Source organism: Pisolithus orientalis, assembly GCF_024613125.1.
Source record: "Pisolithus orientalis strain OTSU chromosome Unknown F5J12scaffold_9, whole genome shotgun sequence".
NCBI lineage: Eukaryota > Fungi > Basidiomycota > Agaricomycetes > Boletales > Pisolithaceae > Pisolithus > Pisolithus orientalis.
The window spans coordinates 1193768-1210037 of NW_026260790.1; the positions used below are offsets into that span (position 1 = coordinate 1193768).

A 16270-nucleotide genomic window follows, 5' to 3' on the forward strand; every position below is an offset into this window, starting at 1 on the left:
TTTTCACATGTTCGAGGGTCTTTTCGCCTCCGAGCTCTCAATCTCGATATCTTCACCCGAACCTGCATGCGGCACGTATGTGCACTGGGCCGCTCAACGACGATAATCTCCATCGATCCTAACATACTCCTAAAGAAAACGATGGAGATCACATGCTTGTCATAGAAAGGTCTTCATACTCACATCACTAAAATCACAGGTCCAATAGCTCGCTCCCTTCTTTCCACCTACACCCTGATCACCTGGATCCACCACGATCCCTAACTCCTCCTGTCCCGACACCTTCGATGCGGGTGCTCCACCGACACCGGCGGGCCCGCCGCCGATGAAGACGGGTAGCGGGGTAGGGTGGGTAGGTATCGAATTGGCAAGCGGCGAGGGGACAAACGAGACGCTTACGGTGCTTGGGTCTAGCGCGATTCTGAGGGTCACTGAGCCTGTGAGGATGTGACCTGAGCTACTGCGTCAAGGGACGCATGTGGAAAGTATGACGTCGAAGGGTAACTGCACTTGGCATCGTTGCCGTAGAGAGCTGTCTTGACAAGTGTGGATGTTGAGATGGCCGAAGCCACGTAGTGCACGCCAGCATACAATGCTGCATTCTGTTCGTTTGCGCATCAGACTATGAACCAGTGAGACCATTTTGTGGGGAACACATACCTCGACGGATACTTCTGCAAATTTGGTGGTGCCTTCACGGTCCCTCACCACCAGTTTCGCCAGATCGGTCGCAAATACCGTTAATTCGTCCCTAAAAATGCGATATGCATTCGGATCTGTCCTCTCATCAATCCCATCGATCTTGCTGTTCTGCTCTTCCGGCGCGCCCCATTCGCCAGAGCGATGTTGGTATCGTTGGTTGACATGTCCCAATCCATAGAGATTGAGTTAAAGCTTCGGTCGACGGCATAGCTCAGAGCCTCCTGCAAACTGCGCGGACACTGGAGGGACTGGTGCATTAGTGAGTATGAGACCAAGGAGCGCAACATGTGATAAAGTAGGCATGGACTCTGGCCTCACCATATGCGGATGAATTATTCCTACCCTCTTATCCATTCCTGCTATGTGGTATGTAGAAAGATGTAGAACCGTTAATCTGGAACATCCTCACGCGCAGTTTTGGAAATGTATCTGTAGCCGTGAACGCACGGCCCACTCCGTGGGTGTAAATGCCACTACGTATGTGGGCGAGGAAGGGTCCGATTGCGTGTTGATGACGTTGACGGTGGAAGTTACGGGAAGGTTGAGGCTGATGATTTCTTTGGACATCAAGAGAGTTTCGTTCGCCGTCATCGTTATTGGTTCTTTTCCATTGAGTGAAGGGGGACCATGCACGCGGAGAAGTACGTCCCTAATGCGAACTATCGGCCATGCATCTTCGATACCCCTCTTGCCCCTTGGCTTCACAGCGACAGCGTGCGTGTATCGAGCACTTCCCGCGAGACCGAAACGGGCACACATGCGAAGGCTGTGCCAGGATGTGGTGAGAACTCTCTTGGCCTCTCCTTCCCAATCAAACGAGTCTTTGACTGCAAATTATGCAAGGAATAGCTTCGCATCGGAAACACCACAGGATCCTGTTACGTGCCCACACGTACGCTGTGAAGGGTCAACCACTCGATTCTCCATAAGTAGAAATGTTCAATCGTGGGCCTTGGACAAGGCTGTGGTGACTCCTGGCGGGTTACATCAATCTGGAGGGAATACCAGTCCACAGGAACCTCCGTTTGGACGTGACTTGTCGCAAGACTCCTTTCGCGCTCGGTTAAACACTTATTGGCAATGGTAGGGCTTGCTCACGTGCGAAAGAGCTGTCAACAGCCGCGTCGCATAGCTGCGCACTTCCCTAGATGCATAGATCAGTTGAACGGAAAGGCTCAACTTTCGGCTATGCTTTTGTGAACTGCGAACCTCAAGTTCAAGAGGATTTTGCCGCGAGGCTCCACATACAAACCTCGCGTTTACGCCGCGGAGCATCCGTTAGTATTGCGCACGCTCGACTTCACTATCCGAGTCAAACCTTGTGATGTATGCGGCAGTTCGGTGCGTGCCATTTTGCGTAGTTGCTTCCATAATCCATTGTTCTACATCGCCACGCCCTTCCAGTGCTTCAACACCATGCCTTCATCTCGCCCCTTGATAAGAGCGGCATGACCAATGTCGTGCTTTTCCGCTACTGTCCCATCGCATTCGTTGCATCCCAACCTACTCGTTGAGCGGACTTTCTTCTGCCTTTATTTTCTTGAGCAGCTAAACTATTGACATTCCAACGATGATCACCTTCAATATGGCATCTTTCTTATTTTTGCTATTTCCCGTTTCTGTGTTGGCACATGGTTTTGTAGGGTCCGTCACTATCGACGGGACGACTTATGAAGGCAACATCCCGGGAGGTACAACGAATCCTAGTGTCATTCGACAGGTACTGATCCCTCCGAGTATCCCAAAATTGTCCTAGGGATAAGGGATCATTTCATCGGACTTGGTCAGCCAATCTAACAAATGCACCTTGGTCAGGTTTCGACTATCGATCCTGTTAAAGGTGCTACTAATCCGTCATTGAATTGCGGAATGAACGCCACGGAGGCTTCAGACGTCGCCAATGCTAACCCCAGTAGCCAAATTCTCATTTATTGGGTCGGCGGCTCTACTGGTGATTCAAATGTGTGTCAGAAAACTGACTTCGTATCCACTCCTGCAAGTAATGCGTTCACGTAGTGGCCACACAACGTCGGACCTATTATGCATTACATGACCAAGTGTAGTAGCTCCTGTTCCTCTTACGATTCCGCGAATGCCGAGTGGTTCAAGATCTCCGAACTTGGACTCGAAACGAGTGACACTTGGTATCTAGCTAACCTGGGTTTGTAACACGCCTGTTCTTGCTGTCGATCGGGTCTCATTTGTCTTCTTCCCTGACTCTCAGTCGCTGGGAAGCCTGCAAATGTTACCATACCCTCCAACATACAGCCTGGGGATTACTTGCTACGCTCCGAAATCATCTCCCTTCAACTTGCCACATCTGTCGGCGGTGCCGAGTTCTACCCTGCCTGTATCCAGTTGAGCATCGGAGGTTCAGGCACTGGTGCTCCGCAGGGCAACGAGGTGTGTCAATTCCCAGGCTGCTACACCGATACGGAAGCTGGAATATACACACCCAATGTCCGTATCACTACCCAAATTCTACACACGCGTGCTGACGGAAAAACAGATTTACAACCCTCCGATCAACTACACCTTCCCCGGTCCCCCTGTTGCTGCCTTTGTGGATGGAAGATCTGACTCTGGCTCTAGTTCCGGCCCTGGGACGCCAAGTACCGTAGCCACCACCTCACTATTGTGTTCCCTACTGCTTCTGTATACCCTCCCTCATGTTATCTAACAGTACCCACTAACACATCTTCCGTATATGCGCCGTCCTCCACTTCCTCTCCTCCGTCCCCGATGCCACATCAACTTTCCCACCTTCGTCTCCATCCACAGGAAGCCAGACATGTAAGCTGGTTTCTCGCTCCAACCCTACATGCATAGTGGTGAAACGAGTCACGAACCTGAGACCACAAACATGGATCTGTTAGGCGGTGGCGTTGCTGAACGCTCTGGTGCCTTGTTTGCAGCAGCACCGTGTTACATTCCCGTGTCATCGGCGACTTGGGTGCAGCGCAGTCTGCACATGCTGTGGCGTCAGTCCTGCGGTACGGATGTCTAACCGAATTGCTTGCTGTGCAAGCTTAGAAGGCCCTATGTGCCATGCAAAATTATCCCGCGGGTAATTTCGTGTGCCAGCTTATTCCGCTCTCTGTCGTTAGCCAGACACATATCCTATCTGCCAGTGTGTCGTCGTTCAGTGATCGTGGTCTTGTGCGCGGGTCGTGCTGCTCACTCCCTCGTGTTATTATGATTTATTTTACGCTGAGTCCCCCCAGCGGGAGAACAATACTGACAGTAACTCTTGACATGAGGTGACCCTGTCTGTAAATCAGTACCACACGTGACGTCCATCTCTATGCGGATCGCCGCGGTAGGCATACAACAGGTTAACATGGAAGACGGAGTGTTGGACAGTAAAGTGGCAAATACCTATAGCCGCAGAAGTATGCTGACTGAAGGTAGGAGGGAAGGATTATTCGAGGAAGCATCGTAGTCCAGCTTGACTAGGATTGCAAAAGATGGCATTTATGGAAGTAAAGTACTTACAAGACATATGTCCACAATGATGTCTCATCAGAGCTTTCAATCGTGCCTCCGCGATGGAACGCTTCGCACACCAGGAACTTTGAGAGCCTCTACCGACGAAGAGATAACTGCGACCGCTCGTAGAACCTCTTGAAGATATTCTGGTTCACCACCGCACAGACGGAAGGGTCTGTGTCACCACCTAGGCCTTTAGTGAGATAGAGCTCCATTTCCAAGCCCATAATAATGAGTGTTTGCTCAGTACTCAAGTTCATACTCAGTAGTTCACGCCGAGATATTGAAATTTTGTAGGGCTTGGGCCATTGCTTGATTATTCTACAGTGATCGGCCAACGCTGTCTTCGGACATCAAGAGAGTCCCATCTGGTCTCGTTCGCCGCCACTGTCATCGGTGCTTTGCCATCGAGTGAAGGGCGACCGTGCACGCGGAGAAGTGCGTCCGCAGTGCGAGCTATCGGCCATGCATCTTCGATACCCTTCTTGCCAATTGGCACAACCTCTGTTCACAGCGACAGCGCGTGTGCATTGAGTACTTCCCACGAGACCGAAACGGGCACACATGCGAAGGTTGTGTCAGGATGCGGTGAGAACTCTCTTAGCCTCTCCTTCCTAATCAAACGAGTCTTTGACTGCAAATTATGCAAGGAATAGCTTCGCATCGGAAACACCACAGGATCCTATTACGTGCCCATACGTACTAGATGGACAGGCTGTGAAGGGTCGGCCACTCGATTCTCCACAAGTGGGAATGCTCAATCAGTCGCCCCTTGAGTCTTGGACGAGGCTGTGGTGAGCCTTTACCATGAGATCATTTAATAGGCCTGGAGTTCCAGCATGAAGTCAAGCATACATCCGTCGTCTCTTGCCTGCCCCTCTTATCTGGGACATCTCGCCATTTGGACTCATGCCAGAGGCGCCACACGAATTCTATCCCCTTCCGCAGTTGCGGGGACTCGTTCGTCGAGATCCACGCATCTTCGCCAACATTGACTGAGGCGGGATCTGCATATGCCAAAGGTACGGATTACACAGAAAGCTCAGGGCGTCTCATCATCAATATTTGTATCGCCGTCAGTCGGTCGTCAGCGGGCGTGGTCAGTGACTGACCCTCGTTGCATTTGTTGCGCACTGCATGTCATTCTGGTCATCAGTACATGTGTTACTGTTGGTAGCGCACGCATTCAAACTGGACCAACATATTATCGTAACCCTCAGTCTTAATTCGCCCGAGGTCGCTTCTGTCGGACTCGCGACCATCTTACAGATATTCGGCACGGTGAGTTCTCTTACGTATTCTGGATCTCTTTCCCAAATGTAACGCCTTGCGCATCAGGGGTCTGGCATCCTTCTGGTTTGGTTGAACCCAGCGGCTCGCTCTTCGCCGCGACCTCTTGCAGTGCCAAACACTGACGGCCACTCATGACAAGGCTGCTGCGTGGAGCGGTCTTGGCGCGGCTTTACAGACACTTTGGAAGCAAACCAAGGTAAAAGCCGCCACATGCGATGTGTTTCTTGTTACACTTTATCTTGGAGCCATTGCCGTTTTCCATGTCACTTCGTCTTCGTTATTGACCTTCCTTCCGATCTCAGGAATGGCCGACGTACCTGTACAGTACGGGATGCTAAACTTGACAGACCTGTCCCTCGACTCCTATTGGAACGGTGCAGCAGCCCTCGTCCGAACAGTTGCGGGGTTCCCTGAAGTACCAAAAATTGGGCTTCAATATGCTACCCTGTACGAGACGATAGTAGGCGAATCGTTTGTCGTTGGGAATGCTACGGCTGGAGCGGTCACGTTCGGTGCAGTGCTATTCTCTCTCCAACGTCAGTGCTACGTTGAATCCCACACAAAACGGGAGCTATACTGTATCAACGAGTCATGGGAGCCAACCACCTGTGACCTATTCTCCAATCTACGGCCTCTGTATGTTTTGGTTCGACCTTGTAGCGGAATAGGAATTGACTATATACCAGATGAGAATGTGGCTTATGCGGTCCATGCATATGTACGTTTGAGTCAGGCCAAGCTATCTCGCTGCTCATGGAAAGCGTAGGGGAAAGGCAGTCACGATTCTTACCACACCGCCGATTCTGGATGCCAGTAACAACAGGTGGATTCGATCTTCAACATCACTCAGACTCGCTCTACTGCAGGTGGATGTACGTCCTGACCTTTCTCTGGCTCTCACTATTCTGATGAAAGGGGTTTGGGACCTCCAGCCAATGTAACTGAAACAGTGTCCATACAAATCATGACATGCGTTCTATCTACAACGCATCAAGTTACGATTATTGATGCCTTGACAAGTACCCTCCAAAGCGTCGACCCCCTATCTCCATCTCCCAGCTCGACATGGACACCTTAGCTGGCCAATTCAACAGGGAATCCTGACCCCCAACTGGACTGGGTACAACACTAGGCTTCACTCAGGCATGCTGATGCTTACAAGGCTCACAGTTTGGTGACGCGTGGAACCTATCTGCTGTATCGAATGACTTTTACGGTCCCACCCATTGTGGAGAGCCAGAATGCTTATTGAGCTTTTGGATGAGCAAGTATTAACGCTCCCAACAGATGAGATGACTATTCTGACGGATGGCCGATATGCGCAGGTCCTTGATGGAGTTTCTGGGCTGGCATTACTATGCTACGGCTCTCGACCAAAACACCGTTCGAAGCATCATCCCGATGTCCTCTCCTACACTGTATGACCTTGAAACCTCTGTGGCGCAAGTAGCAAGTACTGCCGCATGGGCTGGTAAGTCTATCGACGCTCCGGTTGTTTTCTGGCTTGAAGTTGACCGGACTTCTACTGCGAAGTTCTCACTGTGACTGGTTACTACAAGATCGAGACCGGAATGGCCTCCTATTTTGTTTCTATGTACCCACCTTTTCTAAACGTGAGCATTTGCTCTCTTGCTCGATAGCCGAAATTAACTTGTAATCACAGATAAATGTCATACCGGTCGGTATATCACGTTTATTTTTCAGGTATCAGCTGACTCATTTTCCTCCTGTACGCTATGCTACAGGCCTCTGTGGGTTTAGTTGCTTCCATCATCCTACTGGTATTGTTTTTCCTCCTGACCTACGACTCGGGAGTTGGAAGGCAGCCCATTGTCGAATCCTGTGGGATCCTGCGAGCTATATGGCTTTCTGATAAGCATCGTGACGTACGAGATATAGTGGCTGGAGTAAAAGACCCATCTTCTTTGAATCTTAGGAAGGCTGGGTTAATCGAGGTCACCTTTGGTGATACAGGGTCCGAGAACCCCTAGGAAAGAGACACTTGCTACGAAGTAGTCTTAATTATTGTTCTTTGGTTCTAGCTTAAGTGTTGCAGGTTTGCTTTTCTTCGTGCTTTTTCTACGGACGGACGGGCTGATCAGTTGAGTCGAAGCGCGATACTAGTAGAGACGGTATAGGAAAGTAGACACATTCGATTAGAACCGGGGTCTAGATTTGTCTACTCCTGTCTACACACGATCCATCCTACCTTGAGGTTTTTGAATTTCCCACTCGCACCCGCACTGGCATTATGATAGTACGTATGCATACCGGGTCAACGTCGCTCCCTTTTTTTCCACCTACACCCCGACCCCCTGGATCCACCACATTCCCGAACTCGAGTCGTTCAGTCCCAATTTCTTCAGATTTGGAATCTGGACCTCTCAGATTCGACTGCAAGGTTCCTTAGCGAAAAAAAACCAACATTTGCCATTTTTCAATAATCACACCCTCCCAGGTGGCATAATGCATCTGAACGTGACAGAACAGCTTTTTAAGCCCATTTTTGAATAGGTTGAATGGCTCCTAGAGTCCATGGAGGTGTTCTCATGGATACACTTACTTTTGATAGCAATGCACTCACCTTTCCCGGAACAACTGTGAAACGACGATCAACCACCTACCACTTTCCTTCCTACTATCAAAACAAGGCCAGATTGTCCTTTATTTCAAATGCAAGGAGTTTTCCATCGGAAACTCCACAGGACTTGGCGATGTGCTCATGCGAGATTCGGCAGGCTATGAACCTTTAATACTGGGGAAACTATTTAATGGCCTTGAGTGTCAGCATGAAATCAAGCATACGTTCATCCTCCCTCAATCCCCCCTTCTATCTAGGAAATCTCGTCATTTGCCTCATGAGAGAGACATCACATGAACTCCATCCCCTTCACAGCTGCGAGGACTCGTTCGTCGAGATCAGTGCGTCTTCGCCAGCACTGACCGAGGCGGGATCCCCAAGTGACCAAGGTACGAATTACATAGAAAGCTCAGGGCGTCTGATCGTTAATATTTGCATCGTCGTTAGTCGGTCGTCCAGCAGGCCTGGTCGGTGATTGACTCTCGCTGCATTTGTTGCGCTCTGCATGCCATCCTTCTGCTCATACATGTGTTACTGTTGGTAGTGCACAAATTCCGACTGGAATACCACATCCTCCAGCATTTCGAACGAAGCCGCTTCCATCGGACTGACCACCATCTTACAGATATTCGGCACAGCTGAGTTCTTTTCCGTACCCTAGATCTTTTCCCCAAATATGACGCCTTGCGCGCTAGGGGTTCTGGTATCCTTCTGGTTTGGTTAACCCAATGACTCGCTCTTCGCTGCGGTTTCTTGTAGTGCCAAACACTTGACTAGCAACTCTGCAGCGTGGAACTGGCTTGGTGCGACTCAATAGACCCTTTGGGAGCAAACCGAGGTGAAGGCCGCCGCGCGCGATGTATTCCTTGCCACGCTTTATCTTGGAGCGATCGCCGTTTTCCACAGTTCCGTCATCTTCATTGTTGACCCTCGTGTAGGTCCCGTATACGCAGACCGTGTCCACGTAGCACAGGATGCCGAACTAAACGGACCTGTCTGACACCCTGGGACTCCTATCGGACCGGTGCAGTATCCCTCATGTCTGCAGTTGGGGAATTCGTTACGCTGTCGAACGCAACAACTAGGTTTGGCAAATGCTACCTTGCATGAAGGGTCCGATTGAGTGTGGATGGCGTTGACGATGGAAGTTATGGCAAGGTTGAGGGTGATGGCGCAAGAGTCTCGTTCGTTGTCGTCAGTTCTTTGCCGTCGGGGGACCGTGCACGCGGAGAAGCGCGAACTATCGGCCATGCATTTCCGATACCCTTCTTATCTGTTGGCACAACCGCTGTTCACAGCAACAGGCGCGCGTGTATCGAATAGAGACCGAACGGGTACACATGCGAAGGCTGTGGGATGCGGTAAGAACTCCCTGGCCTCTCCTTCCTGATAAAACGGGGCCAAATTTTTATTTGACTGTAAATTATGCAAGGAATAGCTAGACATGAGAAACGCAAATCTTCACTGGAATCACCACACTTCGATAGGAAGAGCGGTCGCGTAGCCTCCAGAACAATACAGTACAGCGTATGGTACGCCGCATGTGGTGTTCCGTACTCGAGGTTAGCACTTCCCCTCTGGAGTATTAGAGCTTTCCGCAGGTCTAACTTCGTCTTCAGTGCCAAATGCCGTGGTACAGCCCAAGCCAGCTCTTCTGAGTTCAGCCGACGAGGAATTTGCTTTCGTGATCTCCTTCTGTATTGCGTCATGGTGACCGGAAAGCCATATCACTTGCAGGATGCCACAGGAGTCTACGTCGTGTTCTTTACCGACTCTTGGACTATGGATCAGGAACGAAGACAATGCCAGGAGGGCAATGGAAGTAAACAGGCCGATGGAAACCTATTGCACAGCGACGTAATGAGAAAAACAAGTCAGCCGGCACCAAAATATAAAAGTGATTAACGGACCGGCGCTGAGATTTATCTGGGATTATGAGTGAATTTCTGCGATCAAAAAAAAGGTCGAATGCTCACATTCAGACGTAATTTGAACTCTGATTGAACAACGGAGGTATCTCCGGTCGAATTCGTGTAGTAACCAGAAGTGGTAAGGACTTCGTGGATGTTCGGTCAGTGTGAAAATAACCACGAAGCCTCACTAGTAAACTCACCGGCCCACGCAGCAGCACTTGCTACCTGCGCCATAGAGCTTTCAAGGTAAGACAGTGTATTATTGGAGGACGACAGGACACTGCTTTGGTTGAGAGCCGTAACATTGTATTGCCAGCCTAGAAGTGCCATCAAGTACCTGTATCGACTGTCCGTCAAGGTGATCATCTGTGTTAAGTGCTAATGCTTACTCATCCAAAAAACTCAAGAGGCATCCTTGCTCCCCACAATGGGTGGGACCATAAAAGTCAGTCGATATAGCAGATGAGCTCCATGCATCACCGAACTGTGGATGAGCCTTGTTAGCGCCAACGTGTCCAACTGAAGCTTAGTGCTATACCCAGTCCAGTTCGGGGTCAGGATTCTCTGTCGAATTGAGCTGCCAGGGCGTCCATGTTGAGTTGAGAGGAGATACGGGGTCTATGCTCAGAAGGTCATTTGTTGAGGCATTAATAATCGCGGATTGATGCGATAGTGATAGAACGCATGTCATGATTTGGATCGTCGTCGTTTCCGTTTCATTGACTAGAGGTTCAGAACCCCTTTTTTGAGAATGGGAAAGGCAGCAGAAGGGTAAGGACTTACCATCACCTACTGTGGGACGAGTTTGAGTGATGTTAAAGGTTGATCCAGCATTGTTATTCGCATCCAGAATGGGCGGCGTAGCGAGAATCGTCACTGCCCGCCCCTAGTCATCGCATCAGTAGCAAGCCAGCCCGACCCGACCGAAAAAACGAACATTTGCATAGACCTCATAAGTCACATTCTCATCTGGCATATAGTCAATTCCTGTTTTGCTGCAAGGTTGAACCAAACCCACAGAGAGAGTAGATTGGAGAGTAGGTCACAGGAGGTTGGTTGCCATCAGCCGCTGATACTGTGTAGCTCCCGTTCAGGCCAGAATTCAACGTAGCACTGACGTTAGTGAGAGAATAGCATTGTGCACCGAACGTAACCGCAGCGACCGTAGCATTACCATAGCCCGACCTTGCTGGTAACGTCTCATACAGGGTAGCACCCCTCAGCCCGGTTGTGTTTAATAGTCCAGGGTACCCCGAAATTGATCGGATGAGGGCCGTTGCAGTGTTCCAGTAGGTGTCAAGAGGCAGGTTCGCCAAGTTCAGCATCCCATACTGTGTGGGAGCATTGGCTACATGTGTGTTGTCGAACGGTACGAGGCTCATTAATGAACATGACGTGACATGGAGAACAGCAATCCCTCCAAGATAAAGCATGACCAAGAGTACACCACACGCGGCGGCCTTTAACTTGAATTGATCCAAAAGGGTGCTTAGTGCTGCACCAAGTCCGCTCCATGCACCAGTCTTGTCATGAGTTGCTGTCAGTGTTTGGTGCTGCAAGAGGTCGCGGCGGAGAGCGAGCCGTTGGGTTAACCAAACCAGAAGGATCCCGTAACCCTGGTTCACAATGCATTTGACTTGGGGGAAGATCACATGTACAGATAAGAACTCACTGTTCCGAATACCTGTAAAATGGTCGTGACCCCGACAGAGGCGACATTGTTCGAGATGTTCGAAGGAACGACGACATTTTGCTCCCGTCGGAATTCGTGCAGCGCCAACAGCACGACATGTATGATGATAAGGATAACATGGAACGCATAGCACATCCAAGTATAGACGGCCCATTTCCAGGTCCGCCACCACCCGCGCGACGAGGATGCTGGTGATATTGGAGTGTGAGACTCTCCGAGACTCTCAGCACATATATGGTTACCTTGCGGAGAGTTGGGCTCTGTCATGAATAGCAAACAACGTCTGAATTGGAGCGGGTCCTGAGCAGCACTCCAAGAGCTTTTAAATCGGTCAGGTACTATATCGTCGGTAGGGGTTTATAGCACCCTCGCTTATACTATGGGCCCTTTCCAGAAGCACCTCCTGAACCACACGCGTGTAGACCATGAGGGTCTGCGAGGTTTATGGTCCATTCGGACGCTTTCATGATCTTGCGTGAAACCCGTCTGTCTCGGGTCACAAGTCAGTAATATGTGTGTATTTTTCAGCTTGCCTTGAGGTGAAGTACGTACATAATTGCCAAACTCGTTTTTGCTCGTCTGCAAACCGAGATATCTATCCCGTGTGGCAGCCTAACGCCTTTCGTACGATCCATTTAGCGCTGGTGCTGGGAACCGAAGACGCACGAGATAACACTTACGGTGGACTTCCGGCTACGGGAGGTTAGGGTTTTTGGAAAAAAAAATTGAAGGAAGTATGAGAGGTTGGAAAATGAAGAAATACATAAATCAGAAAGACTGCTCCGACCGCAAACGGGATAGATTAGCGCTCTATTGCACAAGCGACTCTGCATGACCTGCCTGGAAGTATGCCTCAAGCGCATTCTTCTATAAGGTTTCGACAATATGACTTACGAATTTTTGCAAGCTGACGAGGAGTGATCGTAACCACCACGCAGGTCGCTTTTGCACATATTGCAGGGTACTTCCAATTCGAATGTGCTGACTGCTGCCTTTTTGGCTGATGGCGCCTACGGAATGGCATACTCGTGGCGACTACACGGTAGGGTTTTCACGCCTCGAGCTTCGCTTCATGATCGGGGGCACCTATAGATTGATGGTGCCGGTTCTTCTTCGGAGTTTGCTGGGTAAGCACTTGCGTCGTGCCGCCTGTCAACACTTGCATACTCTCGAAAGGATTTATCATCGTATATATCGGAGCAAAGTATTCTGTCATCGCTCGTGTCTGACAACGGTCTTTCTGCTGGGTGCGTAAGGAAGCGAAGTGCATTTCGGTTTCCCGAATGCTCTCAAGCTTGAGGCTTGGGCCGTTGCTTGATTAATCTATAGTGATCCCACGAAAATTACGGCAATAGCGGAAATTTCAGGCTGGACTCGTCCTTCCCTCAAAGCGGTTCATGGTGGGGGAACATGATGGCTGCGAGATTGTCACGACTCAGTGGCACTGGAACCAAATTTGGGCCACCTCTTGAGTAATTTTCCTGGTATCGCTATGCGACTATGATCTGTCGTTGATGTGAATGAGTAGGTTGACTGTGCGTCCTTCTGCTGTATTGGTAAGTGCCAATTTGCAGTTTCTCATCGGATTTGTCGTCTCCTTAGTTGGACACGGGTCAAAGCGACGGCAGCTGGCCACCTTGTAAGTTGAACATCTTATGTGACCACATAATATTGACTCGAGTCCCTGTCTTTATCACCCGCCCAAAGCGCTCGTCAAATAGACTGGTCACACGCAAATTGAAGCGCAAGAACTCATGTCTTTGGTCTTCTAAATTGATCCCTCTACCCGCAATACTTTCCTAAGTATGTAATATGCAGTATGCACGCGGCCAGCAGTCTCTTTTCAGTGACTGCGCTAGTTATCGTGAATCCGATGTGACCGGCCTGGAGCGCCTGGATGGTGACGAGCCTTTGGAAGTTGTGCGGCTGCCATCTGGCTCCTTCTGACAAGGTAAAGTGGACGACCGTTTATGTTCGAGATAAAACAAGAACTTCTTGCAAGTTAATCACCGCTAGACCAAGCACGGACATTGGATCCTCGGTGCCAATCCACTCGAGGATAACGACGGCGCTACGTTGTGCATAGGGTGCATCGGGGTCAGAAATTCGTGACACGGCACTCCGGGCCCTATCGTTAGTAGGTATTGGCCTCGCATCCAGCATGTGTCCATTTGGAAAATTTCTGTTTAGGTGCATAACCACAACCGCTGATCCGAACTTGCCGGCACCCTCGCGTAAATGTGAGCACTACTTACCTTCACTGTTTCTCAGAAGGTCGAGTGGAATGGAAGGGTGAAAGATTCACTACAATTGCATTCTAGGTTTTTTGGCCTTGAGGGTGCCGCACCTTAAGCAGGGGCAGCTGGCTCCTCTTCACTATCCGTTGTATGGGCGCCTCCTTATCATGCCCATCACCTCCAGTGCCTTTGCGAAAGGATTGTCTTTCCGGCTCTCAGGATAAACCAAGTGTGTCTAGGGTACCTGTGGCATAGTGGCTTTTTCATTTGAAAAGATTTTGAGGCGCGCCTTTTTTTGTGGATTACTTTCCTGCGTGACGGCCACTTAATCTGCTACTGTCGAAGTTGCCCAGGAATTCTGGCCTTGGGCGTCTTCCCACAGTGTCGGTAGAGATCTCTGAAGCAAGTGCAATGAGCTGACTTACGTTACAAAGCCAAGTTACTCTCTGGAGTATTCCAGGTGCTGTTGCTCGAGTAAGTAGTTATGAATGACCTGTGCATGCAGCTGCCTTAGAAGCGCGCGCCTTTTTCCAGATTGCCAAATCTTAATTACTTACGCCATTCGCTAGCATTTCTAGCTGGATCTGATCACCAAACAGGGACATCCTTGCGCCTCGCAGAGACCATATTGTTTCATTTGAATTCGAGTTCCCATGTCCAAAGCGCTTGTCAAGGTGGACGTGACCAGACTCACTGCATGTGGATCACCAAATCAAACACGTTGTATCCTCCATGCTAGCCGATTCGACGATAATGGCGGCGTTACCCCGTATATTGTCCATTGCGCGCTTATCGGAACCAGGTGTTTGCAACAAGGCCTCCGGCGCCTATGATACTTTTTACCCGTCCTGATAAGTGGTTGAGGCTCGAGCCACGATCATCGGAACCTAGAATTTCCATCAGCGGATGGAAGCTTCAGGGATCGAGTTGACGATTCGTGCAGGGCCTCCTGATACTGGGTGGTATCACATGCAATTCAAATCATTCCACAGTGCGAGTCGTAAATGAAGACATAAAGTGATCTTATCACGTCTTCGGAGTAATTATCGTTTAAGTATGCAATGCTATCACCAACCACAAAGATCTATGATAACATTGGATTGCATACTGTCGTCCTTTGTTGACGGGAATGCACTGCCCGGCTCTAAGTAAGTATTGGATTTGTGATCCTTAATAGGAGACTAGGTTTTTCTTTTTTTCCAGTTCCTAGTAGCAGTCGAGAAGAACGTGGCATTAGCTCATATACGGTTTACTCCGGCCCTCATGGCCTTCCCTGGAATCCCTGCAACCATGAACCGAATGCCTCATTGCGCGTTACGGGTATTGTATATCTGGAGAAAAGTGAGGGTCTTTTTCGTTCGTGCTATCGCCTTTCCCCCTTTCCCATACCAGCACAATTCTACATCCTCGTTCTTAGACTATGGAAAGCATTGAAGATGCACCTTGGTTTAGCCGATGTAAGTGATAGCTCCAAAACCTCTCTGACAGTCCATCCATTCTTGCTATCTCATGCGTGTGGTTAATGCAGTTTTTCTCCTTGTCGTGCTTGGCATACCTTCGCTGCAAACGCTTTTCCAAATGTCAGATAAGGAGGATCATAAGGAATGGAATGAACTCAGACAGCGTTTGACCAATCGCGTAACACTTGTCAACGTTGTCTCCTCCCTTTTCATCACGTACGTCAGGAATTGATTTGCTCCGATGTCCGTGGCACTTAGCCTGTCCCGATGCAGGATTACTGCTTCATATCTGACTAGCCCTCCCCCGACTACCTTTGTAACATGGCACCACCAAGTCCCTTACATTTTCATTGGTGCTGCTAGTGCGTGCGCTGTGCTGGCCGTTTTCAGTGGCTTTGGCCTATATATATCCTTGAATGCCATGCGTCCTGAAACTCTCAGAGTAAGCGTGCTCTCAGTTATTGATTTTTCTTCCTCATTGCTATTTTTCCGGCATCAACCAGCGACCACAGGAACGTCCGCTCAAATTATGCGCCATTCTCATCTTACTAATTATGCCACTTGCCTTCCTGTTTCTGGCAATGGTGTGTGCCATCGTCGGATGGACCGCAGCCATCTGGTTTGGTAATGTAGCTTGGTTGAAGTTGGCAGTCTCCTTTGGCTTTGTAGTGTTCGTTATGATCCAAGTCGTGATTATTATTGCAATTCACTAGTCCTTGATCATGACATGTATCCTTAATTCGCTTTAGAAATCTGAAAACTCTGCAATAAAATGAACCCTGTATCTAGGGGCACAGGGGATGAGCGTTCGGGGCTAGGTGTTCTGCTCAAGAAGGGCACAAGCAACAAGCACACGAATACAAGCCTAAATCGCACAACCACATCCTTGAAGATGGCCTGGC

General features: G+C 49.6%; 5 protein-coding genes across 5 annotated transcripts; 3 read left to right on the top strand and 2 right to left on the bottom strand.

Annotated features, from left to right (window-relative positions):
• Positions 1–3: 3 nt before the first annotated feature.
• Positions 4–1629, bottom strand: F5J12DRAFT_781918 (ArgJ-like domain-containing protein; the record flags this gene model as incomplete). Its single annotated transcript, XM_051742641.1, has 8 exons — positions 4–62; positions 128–155; positions 184–460; positions 511–602; positions 661–751; positions 865–941; positions 1150–1529; positions 1599–1629. 8 exons carry the CDS (start codon positions 1627–1629, stop codon positions 4–6), a joined length of 1035 nt encoding a protein of 344 aa, XP_051601556.1.
• Positions 1630–2287: 658 nt separating this feature from the next.
• Positions 2288–3531, top strand: F5J12DRAFT_718596 (glycoside hydrolase family 61 protein; the record flags this gene model as incomplete). Its single annotated transcript, XM_051741119.1, has 6 exons — positions 2288–2422; positions 2518–2664; positions 2719–2863; positions 2927–3162; positions 3212–3314; positions 3386–3531. The coding sequence occupies 6 exons, from the start codon at positions 2288–2290 to the stop codon at positions 3529–3531; spliced, it is 912 nt and encodes a 303-aa protein (XP_051601557.1).
• Positions 3532–6504: 2973 nt separating this feature from the next.
• F5J12DRAFT_573220 (uncharacterized protein) lies at positions 6505–7658 on the top strand. The gene is made up of 5 exons (XM_051740118.1): positions 6505–6748; positions 6810–6955; positions 7018–7097; positions 7148–7162; positions 7230–7658. The coding sequence occupies exons 1-5, from the start codon at positions 6726–6728 to the stop codon at positions 7473–7475; spliced, it is 510 nt and encodes a 169-aa protein (XP_051601558.1). The 5' UTR covers positions 6505–6725; the 3' UTR covers positions 7476–7658.
• A 1970-nt stretch (positions 7659–9628) lies between these two features.
• Positions 9629–11938, bottom strand: F5J12DRAFT_891462 (uncharacterized protein; the record flags this gene model as incomplete). The annotated part of the gene is made up of 9 exons (XM_051747492.1): positions 9629–9907; positions 10042–10121; positions 10179–10315; positions 10368–10462; positions 10517–10701; positions 10762–10864; positions 10916–10947; positions 10997–11594; positions 11651–11938. 9 exons carry the CDS (start codon positions 11936–11938, stop codon positions 9629–9631), a joined length of 1797 nt encoding a protein of 598 aa, XP_051601559.1.
• Positions 11939–15082: 3144 nt separating this feature from the next.
• On the top strand, positions 15083–16219 carry F5J12DRAFT_573508 (uncharacterized protein). The gene is made up of 4 exons (XM_051740121.1): positions 15083–15365; positions 15437–15584; positions 15642–15810; positions 15872–16219. The coding sequence occupies exons 1-4, from the start codon at positions 15329–15331 to the stop codon at positions 16079–16081; spliced, it is 564 nt and encodes a 187-aa protein (XP_051601560.1). The 5' UTR covers positions 15083–15328; the 3' UTR covers positions 16082–16219.
• The last annotated feature ends 51 nt before the right edge of the window (positions 16220–16270 follow it).